The sequence below is a fragment of the Branchiostoma belcheri genome, unplaced genomic scaffold, assembly GCF_001625305.1.
Source record: "Branchiostoma belcheri isolate BF01 breed outbred unplaced genomic scaffold, Haploidv18h27 scaffold25, whole genome shotgun sequence".
In the NCBI taxonomy this organism is placed as follows: Eukaryota; Metazoa; Chordata; class Leptocardii; order Amphioxiformes; family Branchiostomatidae; genus Branchiostoma; species Branchiostoma belcheri.
Window position 1 is genome coordinate 3,236,055 of NW_017803854.1, and position 16,939 is coordinate 3,252,993.

General features: G+C 42.9%; 1 protein-coding gene across 1 annotated transcript in view; it reads right to left on the reverse strand.

The window, feature by feature from the left end:
- The window catches only part of LOC109471612 (proteoglycan 4-like), a 19,080-nt gene extending 3,251 nt beyond the window's left edge, over positions 1-15,829 (reverse strand). Inside the window, 22 exon segments of the mRNA XM_019770958.1 lie at positions 2-65; positions 465-602; positions 1,375-1,470; positions 1,978-2,094; positions 2,935-3,036; positions 3,357-3,491; positions 4,232-4,342; positions 4,786-4,887; positions 5,330-5,452; positions 6,008-6,931; positions 7,341-7,478; positions 8,584-8,745; positions 9,300-9,374; positions 9,688-9,754; positions 10,022-10,173; positions 10,473-10,556; positions 11,357-11,398; positions 11,774-11,923; positions 12,233-12,307; positions 12,944-13,056; positions 13,961-14,016; positions 15,691-15,829. Of these exon segments, the coding sequence (XP_019626517.1) occupies positions 2-65; positions 465-602; positions 1,375-1,470; positions 1,978-2,094; positions 2,935-3,036; positions 3,357-3,491; positions 4,232-4,342; positions 4,786-4,887; positions 5,330-5,452; positions 6,008-6,931; positions 7,341-7,478; positions 8,584-8,745; positions 9,300-9,374; positions 9,688-9,754; positions 10,022-10,173; positions 10,473-10,556; positions 11,357-11,398; positions 11,774-11,923; positions 12,233-12,307; positions 12,944-13,056; positions 13,961-14,016; positions 15,691-15,773 (3,109 nt within the window). The 5' untranslated portion in view covers positions 15,774-15,829.
- Between the last annotated feature and the right edge of the window lie 1,110 nt (positions 15,830-16,939).

The following is a 16,939-nucleotide window of genomic DNA, read 5'->3' on the forward strand; positions in this document are numbered from 1 at the left end:
GGGGCCGGCGCGGGGGCGGCGGCACGGGCAGGAGGGGACGTACGGACCGGTTCTGCCTCCTGCTGCTGATGATGAAATGAGCGAAACAAAACAAAAGGCAAATCATATACAAGATGTCAAGTGCAAACTAAAAGTTAAGATAGATGAAATTGTAACAAAAGAGAAAGTAATGTTTAATGTTTAAGTAGTTTAATGACGAATTAAATAGATGGTAGTTCAATGACATGAAGTTACTGGAGATTACATGGGGATGGTTTTGAATGTTTGTATTTTCTCTTACGATATTCTGATTTTGTCATCAAAGCATGATGCTTTTTAAAGTAGCAACTAATGCAATGTAGCTTTGCTACAGCTCACGTATTTAGCCCAGCATCCTTACTCTTCTCCACAAATATATAACACATGTGATGTGAGCGTATTGATTAAATAATCCAGGTAAAACGAGGACAGATCCCCAGACTCACCGACTGGCCCCAGCTGTGCTTCAGCTTCTGCGGCGGCGCTCCTGACGGCCTGGAGGGCGGGGCGACGCTGGTCGACCCCTGCTCGAACACGGCCCTCGGGTTAAACGTACCTCGCTGGGACACCAGCTGGGCTGCCTCCTGCGGGGGAAATCACACAGTCTATCAATGCAAGAAATCCTCGACCATTGACTGAATCCGTCAACTAACCAGCCACAGGGTTTTTCTGCAGAAGCGTGAAGCCTGCAGCAAAATTTTTCACCAGGAACAATTCTTAGTCAGATTGTTCAATTTCCTGCACCTCAAGTTGCTTGGAGAAAGTCTGCAGCAAGTTGCAATATCCTGACTATAATTACTAGTACATGTATTACGTTAACCCTAACAGATACATCTTATGGCATGAACAGTACCGATACAACTACTAGTAGATGACATGGACCAAATCTGAAGCTATGGATGTTGCCATAGAACTTTTGTTAGTCTGATAAGCAAGATCAATACCTCAGAACCCCATGGAACAAGCCAGGGTAAGTCCTACAAGCATGGACAATACCAAGGATCCTGTAGTGAAAAGGTTAATCCTAGACTGGCTAGAGGCCAAGACAATACCTGACAGATCCATGCATACTGCAGTGTATATTCTATGAGGTTAAATCTCACAGGCAGGAATAGGCAAGACATTCATTTTATACTAAATTATAGCATGAGACAAATTAAGTACATTGTGCTACTAGTAATATACTACTAAGCTGGTGTGTAACGCCGAAGGGCAGTTATACCGGCTATAGCGATACAGATACTACTACCGGTAGCACTGTAAATATTAAATTCTGAATCAACTAGTCAGGAAGGCTGCTGTTAGAGTTAGTCTTGAGTTATGATGACTAGTTCCTGGTGAAAGACGACCACCAACCAGAGCAGTGTTGGGAGAGGCTTCTCTGTTATCAAACTTTAGCCGAGCTAACTCTGGGTTGAAGCTTCCCTTCTGGTGAATCAGGGACGCTGCCTCCTGTGACAACGGGGACAGGAAAGGAAGACACACAGAAAAGTCAAGAACGACTGTCTTCAAGGATGCCTGGAAATGCTCCGTCAATATATAATTAACTGTGATCTACATTGTCATATCCATGAGCAGCTACATAGAGAAGACTTACTGTAAGACCATTTAATGAATCCTTCAGACAGACCTATACCAGCACACATGTAGTTCTATAGATCAACCTGCCAGTAATATAGAACTGTAACCTCACAACTCTACTGTGTTAACAGAACTACAGCTGTGAACTAGTGACATACAGGTGTACTTCTATTGACCATGTACTGACAAAACTGACAGAACAACACCATCAAACGTCTACATGTGCTGACAATACACTCAGACCATCACAGTTCTACAAGCCATGCTGACAGAACCACACTGCAATTTTACAATAACTGCAGCACTACCATATACCACCACAGTACGTTCTAGCACAGTTATGCTACCCACAATGTTACAGACAACAGCAGAACTGACCATGGCTGTATTAGGAGTGGGGTTGTTGGGAATGGGAGGCAGGGGTTCCTGAGGTTTCTGTTCAAACTTGGCCCGAGGGTTCCTCCTGCCTCGCTGTGCCGCGAGTGCTGCTGCCTCCTGTGCCAGTCCCACAACATCAATATCATCAAACTCAATACTCAAAAGCCTTCTCTAAACTCAAGAAATCACAAGGTAAGGAAAGATTGTGTATCCAAGAAATCAACCTCTAAATCATGAGGTTAGATTTGAGCAATACTCATTGTGCCATGCAGGTTTCCAAACGATAACCAAACTACAGTATTAAGATAGTGATGACAACCAAGGCTACTAGTACTATATCAGGTTAGTGATGATACCCAAGGCTACCATATCAAGTTAGTGATGATAACCAAGCCAACTGTATCAGGTGAGTGATGACCAGCCCTACTGGTAATGACCACACCTAGTGAATCAGTTAAGTGATGACAACCAAACCTGACAAGACAAGTTAATGGTTACTAAACTTGTTATATTGAGAATGATGATAACCGAACAAGTTAGTGACCACTTACTATCAGTGAGACTATGGCACAAAGACAAGCAGCTCTACATGTAGGTAACCTAGGGTGGAATGACAATGCTAACTTGTTATCAACCTTACAACACTGAAGTTGTATTGGTGCACTGCTAGTATGTGCAGTTGTACTAATACATGAGAGTTGTGCTACCTACAAGGAAAAGGACTGCAAAAATTCTTCTGTTTGAAAGCAGAAACAACAATCTGGAACAAGCCCCAAGTAAAACATGCCTTGTCACTAACCCTGAAGCATTCAGCGAACTTCAAAATTAGATGTTTCAAACATGCGAAGATGTGCATGTGATATTAGTTGTACAATGACAGGGATCATCAGATTTGATGCCATGCAAAATGACACTGCACAGGTACAACTACAAGGTACGCGTTATCAAGGACCAGACCATTGCAGTGTTGGTCGGAGGGGCGTCATTTCTGTCTGCTTGTTCTGTGGCATGGGTCGTACCACCGTTCTGCACAGGGTGGGCTGCTGTGACTGTCGTATCCTGTACCAGCAGTAGCAAAATTCGTACTGTTACACGACACCCCAAGTATTGCACTCACAGATCCAGATTCAAGACAGAACAAGTAAAAACTGGCACAAAATTTTGCACATTTGGTTAGTTGTCACTGCAAAAGGAAGGGGGTGTTGGAGCAAGGACAGAGTGGGTGCCACAGTGGGAGTTACATGAGAACAAGGACAAGGGTGTGTGCAGGAGAGGGATTTTAAAAAGGGAGAGGACAGGAAACAATATAGGAAACAAGAGACAACAATCCAGAAAGTGGAGCTGAGATAGACAGAAGGAGAGAGTCAAAGGAAGAGAACCTGAGGAGAAGAGATGGAGGAGAAAGAAGTGTCTCCGAGCAGAGAGGAAGCGTGCCATGAGCAGGACTGTACCAGAGGCTCCGTTATGGCCGGCTCATACACCACTTTTACTCTGGGTTCCTGTGTCTTTGGTTTCTAAACAACACAGAGACAGAATTACGGACTCAGTGTTTGTTGTGTGGAACATAGAAGACAAACAGGACACAACAGGCGGTGGGAACATAGACATGGGGCCACATTAACAATATTACTTGTTTCTTAGACAAAGAAAACAAAATCAAAGATGGCGAGATCTGTCAAATGAGTTGAGTTTTGATTGAGAGTACACGTTTGTATGTTGGTGGCTATGACATGTGTAAGTAAAAATGACACTACATTTCCAGCTTGTACATTTTAAATGTCAAACAAACAAGGGATTTTGTTGTTGTGGCTTGAATATGTCACATACAGTGGACTGATAGTGTCTGACAGCACAGATACATGTATACAGGCAAAGGACAAAATCAAGTGAAGTGAGATATGCACATTAATTCACGGCTAACATTCAATACTGGTAAACACATCTCCAGTATTCCACTTGACAGACAGGCAACCACATTATATGACAGAGCCCACTGGTAAAACTGAGCTCCAACAGTTTACCAACACTTATCCTAAAAGCTTACAAAGTACACTTGCCTTACTTCTAAAAGGTGGATACTAAACTACTAGTATTTATATAAAACAGGTTGCCCTCATGCCAACATTTTTTCACTACAACTTACTACGAAGTGGAAACTACACTGCAAGACTTAGCATGTCACCCCATGCCAGAAGTTTTCTCACAACTACATGTACAATGCAGAAGCCACAGTCTCATGCTAAGACTCTCCCACCTTGACAGGACTGGGGGGAAGGGGCAGGTTGGGGGGAGGGGGAGGGACATGGAAGTCCTTCCACATGTCTTTAGGATTGTTCTGTCGCTGCGATACAAGTAATTTGGCTTCCTGTGGAGAAAGAGAGGTGGAAGAGAAAGTAGAGAAAATGTAAGAGATTGAAAAGGAAAAACATAATAGTAAAGACAGTAAGTGTTGCACATGAGGGGAGTAGCAAAAATAGGTTTGTACATTTTCATATTATGCTTCTCTCTGCTGTGTACCCTATTTCCTGTGGTTTCATGCAGGCAAGACATGACATTAAAAGTAACATTACCAAATTGTTTTACTGACTCAGTGTGGTCGTGCATGTACTAATAAAATTTTTAATTTTTTTAATTAAAAAAGTTGGGCTTCCAATAAATGATTGCCTACGACTTTTTGGGTCAAGAGACAAAATTTTGCAAAAGAGGCAATAGTGTGCAAATATATGTACTAATGGCCTAGGGAGTGCACACTAAATCTTAAGGAGAGTTCACACCAACTCTGGTGTGCAGGGGAGGGGGGGTACACACCAATGCTGTGTTGGTGGGCAGCTCTCGACTCTCCTCTGTGGGAGGGGCCTCTGCACTGCTGGTCATGTCAGGTACAGGCTGCAGGGGGTACCCTACAGGCTTCTGTCACAGGACAGGCACACACAACAACACAGGGAAATAGCAAGTTGAACATAAAAGAACTCATGAACAGAGCGGAGGTAGGAAAAGGGATAAAATGTACAGTACTTCAAATTCAACTCAGAGTAGAAACAGAAGAACAACAGAAAAAAGCATCAATCACAAAAGTGCAATGGCACAGTCACATTCGTCATAGGCCATCATAAGATTATGATGCCATAGAATTTTCAAGAAGGTTGTGTGACAGAATTAACCACGGACAAGAGCTTTTTCAGTAAAATGACAGTACATACTTTTGTGACTATCCCAAGAATACCTTCAGTTTGCAATTGTACAACGATCATAGGACAAATGTGACCAGCCCAGAAGGAAGAAAACAGCAACAAAGAAAGTTTGGAAAAACGTAAATGCAAAATAAAAGTAAAAAGATCGCAGATTGGGCCACCTTCTTGGCAGGGCTGCCTGGCCCTGTGGGGCGTGTGCTGGGGAGGGGAGGGGGGACGTTGTGCTGCTGCCACATGGACCGTGGGTTAAAGTCACCTCTCTGTGCAACCAGCGCAGCTGCCTCCTACAGCAGCCAGGGGAGAGAGAGAGATGGGGAAAATGGGGAGACACACAGAGGTTCCATGTATGGTCAAAAATTAAAAACAGAAAATGAAATGGTCAAGAAAGTAGCATAAATGTTTAATCTTTACATTAAGCCCCCAACTAAAAGCTCACTTATCAAACTGTTGTCATGTTTAACCTAAAGTAAGATATAGCCTTTGTGATACTTTGTAGAAGCCTTAATATGACAACTGAGTAGCTTCTTAGCGGTCTTGCTAGGCAAACTTAACATGCCGTATCCATGAAGTAAGACTGCTGATGAAAGTAATAATTCTGTGGAGACCACAACAAGCATTTTATGTTTGAAAACTGTAAGCCCTAATTTTCAATTATATGATGACAACCTAATAAGCATACACATTTTATCCTCAACTGGGAAAGTCACCAGCAACATGCTGACAAACCAGTCACATGCCAGACATCTGCAACACACCAGGTGCATGCCAGAACACCTGCAGCTGGTATTAAAGGCCACCTGGTCACAAACCAGCCACATGCTCTACACCTGTCCACTAACCAGGGCAGTGTTTGGTGGGGGCCCGTCGTCTGACTCTTCTGTGTACGGATGAGACTCAAACACTCCGTCCACCCTCCGTTCCTGCTGATCTCCTGTTGGTTCGGGCTTGGCCTGGGAGGGGGCAGGGGTTTTCTTTGGTAGATGACTTCCCATGGAAGCAGGCTGAGTTTTGTGCGCCACATTGCTGGGTGTGGGTTTGGGTTCTGTATGACTGTGTGGTGTGCTGTGGGGTAAGTAGGACTGCACTGCTGGTTGCGGTGGAGGGCGGAAGGGTGCAGTTTGATCGTTAGCTGCCGGAGGGCGCTGTGATGTGATGTGTGTGGGTGGTGCTTGTGGGTGCTTGTGTGCAGGTTTGTTGGGTGTGATGTGGGAGGGGGTGGGTGGTTGACACACGGGCTTGGAGACCACGCACGTTGGTTGGAACCCGGTCTTCGGTGCGCCGCCCGCTGGCATGACTCGGGGTCGCGGTCTTCTGGACTCTGCTTCGAACTGAGCTTTGAACGGATTCACTTCTACCTCCTCTGGTTGCTCGAACATTCCCATCTGCTTAGCCAGAAGTGTCGGCTTCTTCTTGCCATGGATGAATCTGGACTGTTTTCTCACCATCTCGGTCAACAAGTTCGGGTCTTCAACGTCATCATCGTCGTTATTCAGCTCAGCGGAAGCGTCGGCGGGCTGGTTGTACTGAACGATCGGCGTCGTGTCGATGTAGGGATTCCGCGCGAGTTTGGTCTCGATCGTCTGTTTCTGCGTGGTCTCCATGGTGACCACTCTGTGCAGTTCCGCGTGCGGGCCGTCCGCGGTTCTGGTCGTCTCCTTGGTGCCAGTCAGCACGAACGTCCGGCCGTGTTTCTGCCCCTGCTGCTGCAGACGGCTGGCCATCAGCTGCTGGACCGTGTTCTGGTACTCCAAACCGACATCCTCCTGGTCACACACACACACCAACACAGGAAACAAACCAACAACCAGCCTGTCTTACTAAAAACGACCAAAACAGAATGTTTCCTGCATAAAACAGGACTATATATACCTACAGTACTGTACTGTACTGTATTTCAAACCTCCATGCTTCCAAGGTGCACAAACTCGAACCCGATGAACATTCTGACACTTACACATTGGCACATCACAAACCATATCACACTCTCCATTCCAGTACGAGTTATGACAACCTTATTCAATATAATGAATTTTACAATGATTTGAAATAACTGTAAGCTTATTGAATGGAAGAAATTCATTCCTACTTCAATCTTAATGCTGTTGAACACAATCACTTATAGAAGCATTCCCACGGGTTACAGCAAATGTAATGGACCAAACCACAACCAACCGGTGTGTTAGGCGGCACGCATATGACAGGCGACCCCGGGCCCGATGCAAACGACTGTGGAGAGTTAGCTTTTCGAACAGCCAATGGGGACAGGGTGGGTTTAAAGGAGGAGAGTGTGGGCTTATCTGTGGGGTTAACCTGGGGGAAGGTGGGTGGGTGGTAAAAAAAAATAATCATGAGATCCACTCATGGGATGCGATGAAATGTATAGATTAAAATAAGAGATTAATGGAAAAACTAAGAATATGTCTGTTTTGTTTCTGAATGAATCTTGTAGCTGAATAGGGTTGGTGCTGGAATTTGTGCATGCCACCATGTTTTATGCGTCTGAGATATTCTGGTGTGAAAGTAGAAGGGATGTCATGTCATCAGGCAGTGCAGCTGATTGTGGGTATCCCATGGTGCAACAAAGGGTATCCCATGATGCAGCAGTGGGTATCCCATGATGCAACAATGGGTATCCCGGGGTGCAACAGTGGGTATCCCAAGATGCAACAATGGATATCTTAAGTTGCAACAAAGGATATGTACTGTGAATATGACATGGTGCCATTGTAGATATTTCTTAATGCCAATTTCAAATATTCTATAGGGATAAAACTGCAGATATCCCAATGTAAAACTCACATGCTAAAAATGAATGAGATATATATGTACACATGTATATGTGGATATATGGACAAAATAGTTGGTCAAATATTTGGAGCCATGCAGTTGCCATAAAAACCAGAAGCCATGCAGAAACCATGGCAAGTCTTGGTGGCAAGCCACACCAAGTTTGTGGCCAAGGGAATAAAAAAAAACATGTTGGTGATCCCTGGCCGAGGTGACTACAAGTGAAGCCCAGTCTGGCCATGTCAGTGTTGGTGGTGAGCATCACTACCAAGTTTGTGCCATGGGGTAAAAAAACAGGAACCAGTTGTTGAACCATGATCACAAGTGATGCCCAACTGGGGCCGTGCAAACTATAGCAAGTTTGTGCCATGGGCTTAAGAAGTGTTGGTGCCCGTGGCCTTGTTATAAAATACCCCAGTATGGTCTGGGGTTGTGCAGCATACAGAATGTTTGTGCCATGGGCATGAAAACTGTTGGTGCCCCGTGGCCTTGTAACAAGTAATGGCCAGTTTGGACATGTCATAGTTGGTGGCAGGCCACAAGTTTGTGCCATGGGAGCAGTACCCATGCATTAACCCAGGCAGTGAGGCTAGGCAGGCACACACACACACGGACGAACAAAACACACCCCTGGCCCCGGGCTGGAGGGGGGCGTGGAGGGCTTGAAGCTGACGCTACGGAACCCCCCTGCGGACGCCTGTCCCGTCCACGGCTTGGCGGTCCAGTTCCCATACCCTTTCTTGTCGCTGGGAGAGAGCGGCTCAGTGATATGCAACCTGCTGTCTTCCTGCTACAGCATCGACAGTACAACATAAACACCACACAACACAGGGAAATAAAAGGCATGAAAAGGTATGAAAAAAACAAAACATAGTGTAAAAGTTTAGTGGTAAAAATGCCTGACTAGTGTTCCATTAGCAGGGGACTTAACCAACTTTTTCCAGTAACTCACAGCAAGCTACTCTGTGCTTCACTACTGTAGCAGCAAGCCTGTACAGTAACATTAACAGACAAGCCTACTGTACCCATACTGTTCACTTATTTAGCACACCAGTTAACCTGTACTTATCCTAAACATATCAGCTAACCTGTGCTGTCATTATCATGTCAGCTGAACTGTACCAATTGAAGTCACTTCATAATTTACTGCAGCCTTGAAGACTTCTTAACGTAACATTCTAGTGGCTCCAGTCACTATTGCCATGAGAAAGCTTTTTAAAGGTAGCAAGCTACCTTAGACCACCAAAATGTTGACAGATACTTTCCTTCAGGTTGTGTAAAAACAACCTTATTGAGCATCTATAACATCTTACTGCAGATTAAGAGACCCCTTTTAAGTCTTACCGCAGCCTTGGTTAGTGACTCGCTCCTCTTCCTTCTTGACTTGTCCTCCTCCTGCTCTTCCTTCTGTATGGTCTCCTGTCATGGACAAATACTGCAGCTGTAAAAACTGTTCTTACGCCTAGCCTACTATTTACTGTTGACATGCAGTGGAATTACCAAGGCAATAAACTTTTGAATAAAATGAGCTTCTTCTTACAAAATGTTTACAACATTTTCTGTAGATCATCATCTTCAGCTTCTGTAAAGCTCTTCAAAATAACTCTCATTTGTTCAGTTTTCACATTCATTATTTCAACTGGAGAAATGGGCTTGCGATTGGCCAAGTGATTGGTCAGTTACTGGGTAAGCAGGCAATCCTGAATACCCAGAATGCATTATCATAACTCACCCATCTGGCCTTCTCTACATCTCTCTCCTTCTGCATCATGCTCCTGTCAATGTTAGCTTCTTCTTTCCTGATGATCATCAAAACAAGAGTCATTGTTAAAAATCAATGTTAAAAAAATCTTTGCACATGATACCTTGTCATTACCTCTACAATTAAACTTCCAACCATATACTGTAAACTTTGTTAATTTTGTAGTGGTTTTCAGAGTCTTAAATCGTACTATAGTGCTATGTAGTCATACAATGGAGACATACTTTAAACTTTCAAGACTTATTATAAAATAGAATAAAAACTTTTTCTGTCTTACAATTTTGTGCCTCCTCAAAATACCTACTTTTGCTGCCTTGTAAGGAGGTCCTTCTCCTTGACTTTCTTCTCCCTCTCCTCAGTTTCCCTTCTCTCTCGGTCCAGTCGCTCCTTCTCGAGCCGCGCCCTCTCGGACGCCGCCCGTTTCTTATCCTCTGCAACACGCGCCTTCTCCTCTTTCTGTTGCAAGAATTTACAAAACTATTGGTTACTTTTGCTGTATAGAATATCAATACGTGAATATCAAAAGATAATGTTCAAATGTTATGTTCAAGTAGCTCCTTACTTCTGGACCTGTAAAAACATTGACTTCTGCTTTTTTCTTACCCTTGAATTCGCTCGACCCAATTGCTTGAGTAACTCTTACCCTGGTGTGGGTTTATCCACTTCTTCTCATCTACACAGAACACTATATATCTACTGTATTAACACCTATCACACATATCACTAGGCACTGGAGCACTACAGACCACACTCACCTCCTGCTGGGCCCAGAAATCTTCCCTCTGCTTCTGACTACTTTTGATCTCAGATGCTGCTTGAGTCTTCTTGTACACTGAACCCTACATAGAGACAACATACATAGGTCAGCATACAAGCATATTGCACTGACTCAAATTCTGAACACCTGTGAAGAATTAGTGATTTATCATATTTGGTCCACTAGAATTCTCCCAAAGTGTCTGATTTTTTATAGCAATCTCCATGAATGTTGAAATAACAGATCTGGTATTGTTTTCTTTGGAAATTAGATAGATAAGGTATTTTCTGTCCTTTTTGTTTGGATACCTTAAAAATACTTTTTGTTTTCAAATTAATTCATAATTTATGATCAGAAAAATGCAACTATCATTTCATCCCATTTATATTTGGTACATGTACATTGGAAATTGTAATTATGTAGTTGACTGTTCCATTTAGTTTTAAGACTTTAGCTTTGTAATCTAGTAACTGTGAAGGTTATTTGAATTTTGTGTTGTTAACATTCAAAAGACAATGTGTCATGAATTAAGGTGATTGATTATTAGAAAAATCAAAAATCATCAAGCCACAAAAAATAAGATCATAGTTTTTAAATCATGTACTAACACTGAACAATCAGGTTCAGGATGTCAGTAGGTTCAAGAACATGCATGTATTTTTGTTTGTAGAGAAACAGTCGGAACATTTCTCCAATTGAGAAAATACATTCTTTATAATCTTAGTTTTTATTACATGAATAACGTGTGAGAGAGTATTTCATGCATTTTTTAAACTGGATGATCAGAGTTTTATTGATATCTCATGCCTTTTGATTCCATGAGATGCAATCCACAAATTTATTATTTTTGGGGGTTAGGGGTGGGGGAACTTGTGTGGGTACCTCTGCGTTAGATGTGAGGGGTGGGCGTGGTGCAATCTTGGGCTGTGGGCAAAAGGAACATAGCAGCTTGTCGTATAGTTATACATGAACACCTACCAACCAGCACTGTACACTATAGCTAATTCAGAAGCATTGATATTTTGACCCAGGTGAATGTTGTTCCAACCATGATTATGTTTCTTCAATCCATGTGGAAATGTCTTTTAGAATCTTTCAAACAGTAACAAAATAAAGCTGTCAACTTTTCTGATATAAAATTTGACTAAATGAACTCTTACATTAACATAATGTCTTCAAACATAATAATTACATGTACTTTAAGTTTAACAGCTTTGGTAATTTTTTTATTCAATATGTTTGGTCCTGTATAATGGTTTTGAGACTGGGTAAAGCACACATGAACTGCACACGACTCACCACAGGTCCCTGATTCTCAATCCTCTGCTGCTGACTGCCGCTCTTGCCGAATGCTGGGTACTTGGAGGAGGTAGACTTGGCTACCTTGTCCATGATGGCGTCCGGGTCAACATCATCCTCATCACGAGCGTTTACTGTTACATGTGCACCCTGGGTAATACAGAGAAGTCGTTAGATGTAAGGTAGAGATTATATATACAAGTCAAACCTTACAAAATGGTACCTACTTCTGAGGTGTTGCAAAAAAAAACACCAAGGAAGCATGTACATGTACATGTACGTGCCTCCGTATGGAGTCATCAATATTAGTGAATTTATGTAATATTTATACTCAGCTTACAACAGAACCCCATTTTTAACAGTGATCTATTGAAACCAGGGGCCAGGGGTGAAAATCTGGTCAACATATTGGAAACCTTTAAGGTAAGGAGGCCAGAAGATTAATGTAACGTTCCTTACATGGAAGAAGTTGGCCACGTCCCTGACGTGGTTGGCACAGGCACCTTTCCTGGAGGTGGGAACAGCTTCTCCAGACTGGAACACAAACAATACAACGTTTATACAAAATATTACTGTGCATGGTTTGAATTGCCCAGGTTAAAAGTATGCCAGTCTCTGTTTAGATCAAATTCCTGTTGGGTGAGTGGGTTATGAATTTAATTCATAATGAATTCATGGGGAATTTTATCTATAATATGTAACCCACAGGAATAAGCAAACAGAGGCTGGCATAGTTTTAACCCATGTAATTCAAACCATGCACAGTAATATGTCCCAGTCCGTTCTAGATTGACTGACTATATACATACATTATACAATTCAAACCACACCCAAGCAGACCAATAGTAACTGACATAGTTCAGAATGATAGCAAATACCAGTCTTCATACTGAATGACAGGCTTTGATCATATACTGGTATGTGCTTGTGAAGTGAACTTATGTCTGTTTTCAAGTCTTCTAATGTTGACTGGACGTTAAATTTGAGACATTTCATTACAACAGTCGTATTCGTCATAGTATGATTTTGATGATGTGGGATTTTCAAGTAGGCTGTGATAGAACCAACCAACCGCCCAGGATCTAAGACAGATTTTGCAGCACACATGCATGCATATGACTATCCCATAATTGCATTCAATTCTAGTTCTTCCACAGCGCATAAACATACCCAATTGATGAGGACGTTCTTTGGCAGGTTGGTATTGGGGTCGTTGACCCTGCAGAAAGCGTACATGACCTTCCCACTGCTGAAGTCGTCCACTAGCTCCTCCAGACCGCCATCTGTCAAGGACAAGGTCATTAACACACATCACATCTGCTATCGGTAATCTATACTGTCAGTCTCCATTGATTAATCTATAAGGTCGTCAAGTCCAGTGCAAAATACATTTATCGGATAGAGGATAAGTGCAGGGCATACAGTTTAAACTTAAACGTGTCATTTAGGCCACACCAATGTAGTTTGTTGGTCCACAGATTTTTAAAGAATGATGATGAACATGAAAAACATCATGAAAATAGGGTCTGCGAGAAAGGTCTGTGCCTTGGTACACACAGTTTGAGGTATTGACGATACGGCACAGTTGTCGGTTAAAAATTTTTTCTGGGAGTCCCAGTCCTCTGTTTTCAACTTTTTATGCTGCCCTCTTCCTTGATTTCCATTTCAAAGAATTTGAGAACATAGGGAAATAATTTGGTATGGCCTTTGCTCTAATTGTAAAAGTAAACCAAGAAAAACTGAAAGAATTGTGCAAATGATTCCAAAATTATAATCATTGTAACCATCTACAATTCTGTAAAATTTAATTCTTTTACATTTTTTTTAAATCCCAAACCTACATTTTGGGACACACACATAATGGGCAGGTCATGTTTCATCCAGTTAGGCCAGACAAATTTGGTCAACTGTTGTCAGAGATACAGAATAATAAATTAGAACACCATCTGTTACTGTTGGAATCCCAATGGTACTGAATCACTCATCTACAGGAATGCCGATATGCAGCACAAAAATGCAGACAAATCATGTAACTACATGTACTGTAGATACTGTCCTGAAATGCGTCCAAATTCCTGATTGACTGCTATGTCCATCAGATCACAAAATTACCCTAATGTTGACTATTTGTTTGTCCACATTGGCTGTTTGTCAGTCATGACCTTCAAGTGTGACTAAATCTCTCACCTCCGGTAGAAACCAGCTTCAGATCATTTGTGTTTGCCTCGTATCCAAACAGTGCCCTGAAAAAATGACAGGAAATAATTAATAAAATCACTGCAGGAAAGTTAGAATGATATCCTTCAAATTGATTTATTCTTCATTTTTCCATCCATATCAGTATAATTTTCCAATCAAGTAAATTATGGTAATCTTCAGAGCCATTAGTAGTAATAAGCTCTGGGATACCATCCAACTTGGTACCAACACAATGGCATGTTTGTAAACCTGCCAAACTGTTATATACTTTAGTAACCTTCACAACATCACGGAATTTTGGAGTCAACACACTGTGGTTATGTACAACCAAAAAATCTAAATACCAACCAAACCTTAATACATATAATTAGTTTTAACCAAATTCTATTCTAGCGACATGTTTCAGTCAACAATTTGTAGCGACATAGATGGAGCCTTACCAAAACCACACCCTTCAGCAGAACACTGTGGCACTATGAAGGGATTCATCAAGTCATCCCACTGGGGCTTTACTGTTTTTGTGCAAATATGGCCAAGGAATTTTTGCTGGATTAGGAATGTACCACTACCAATTTGGTTATGTTGGCAGCAGACAGTAAAAAAAAATCTAAATTTTTCTGTCATACTAAAGTCACGCTAGAGATACGGCTTCTTAAAAATAGCACGCAATTCACTTCCTCGTTATTGGTAACCCAGTTCTCCTAGATAATTATCTGTTATTACATAACAGGTTTATGTACAGTAATTTGAAAGCATGACAAGGCACGACAGGTGAGTGACAGACGCCATTTCCATCTCATCGCACTTGCCTAAGTTGTGTAGGACAACAAACAGCAACTGCAGCTAGCTGGCACTGAGTGTGTGTATGTATGCTAGCAGACACGCAGGGGTCAAGTTACAGACAGGAGGGGGGCAGCTTTTTTGGGGGGCTATTTTTGGCTCCTCCAGGCACGTTACTGTGTGGTACTACTGGTGTTATCGCGATTACGACAGTCTTTGGCATGTCACAGGGCGGCACGCGTTTTGGGAAAACGGGTTCCTTTTCGAACGGGGCCAGAGAGACAAACAAGCCCGGCTGTGTGTGCAGGGCAGCTAGGCAGAGGGGGAAGGGCGAAGAGCGGAACAAAGATCAAAACATGACGAGGAAGGAAGTTTGACGTGCGAGCTGGCAAACGCACAAGTAGACTAGATGTCGACTTCGAAACTTCCCGTTTTTTGCAACAAGATAGGGCGTTTGTGAGACATAATGGACACGGAAAACTGTTAGGAAAATAGTTGTACATCCTAATTTGTTTACAGAGGTGTTGCACACGTCTCGGGTGGCGAGTTTACACGACTGCAGGCATGAATGGATCGCGGCTATGAGTATGAGTTGGCCATGGACAGAAACGGGGACTGCGGAAATGAGTTGATAAATCTCAATCATGAGCATCGCACACGTAGGGCCGATTGATTCTGTGTAGAATGGACTAATGGACTGTTATCTGAGTGCATCTCCTAATGGCTAAGTGTATGTACACACGCTTTTCGTAAACGAATAAACGCTATCTGTTGCGCTGATTCCCTCTAAGTCTAACGATCGAAAAGACGGAAATGCGTAGCTCAGAGTGCAAAGAGCAAAGGAGAAATTTCCCACTTTGCACAGTCGCTACGGCGACCAAACTTTCCCCAGCCCAAGCGAATCATGTAGACTAGGTATCCCCGTAGCGCATTCTCACCAATCTGTGTCCGAATGGTCCTCGCAGACGTCTTTCCAGGCCGCTAACATCGCCTTCTCGTTCTTCCGCAGGTTGACCGCCATCTTGGCCGAGTGTGTACTTGGGGTGGGACGTGGTGACGTCACCAGAACATGTGCACATGTGCGGGTCGTCTGCTAGCAGCCGAATTTTTGCAAGTTTTGAGCAATTCGGTTGTTTCTTGTCTCCTTCTGCCAATATGTGTGTGAAAATTCTTATCCTCCCTGAGAGTATTCAAAGCAACCCTACAATTGTTACAAGTGGAGGTCCAAACTTAAAACCATGCATATATGGCGCGCTTATGAAATAACTTTAACACGTTTGCGTTAACATGTCATGATAAAAGTTCAACAAAGTTGCAAGGCCAGCGCCTCATCACTTGACGTTTTGTGTTTACCATTTTCTGATAGAGTTTTTGGCGTATAGATTATAATTCGAAATACCAAGTGGTGAAAGGAAAATTTGCCCCAATTGTACTCGTCAGACATTAACCTTTTGTATCGTTGATCTTATCTGATCTGTTGAAAACTTACATGTATGTCTAGTCTGGAGTTCATCCCACAGGGGCACATTGTAAAACGCGTATAGGCCAACGTTACATGTTTGCCTTGAAGAAATGAATAAACAAAGGAACGAACGAACTAATGAAGTGGGATGGTGTAACCTCACGCACCCGCCAGTTTGCAAATACCAGATCATTCTCTGGTTACCAATGGTCCATTCTCCACAAGCCGGCTCGGGGGTGTTTTGCCGGCCCCAATCCTACCAAGCGTAAGTCTCCTGATATGCAGGATCTTTCTAGTTGACTTTCTAACTTGCCTTCGTAGGCGAAGTAATTAGAACCGGCGTGCGTTGATGGACTATGCGGGTGGATAGTACTTTCAGCACCGTGGAGATACCGGCTGTGCAGGCCTCCGGGCGGGTGAGAGTTTCGATACTGCATTTTGTAGAATTTTTAACGCGTTCCTTTGCCGACCATCTTACAAGCAGCCTCCCAGAGAAGGTTTGTACCCGCCGTGGTATCAAAACTCCCATCCGCCCGGAGGCCTGCACAGGAGGCTATCCGACGGGCCTACGATAGTCAGGCTTCCAGGCTAGACCATCACCAGAGCGCACGGCCATCACACACAAATCATGCAGCGTTGGTTAACAAGTAACGGAACGTTACCATTATATATATTTCATGGGGCTTGCTGAGGTAGCTACTTACTTAAGTACGTTAATTGCACGA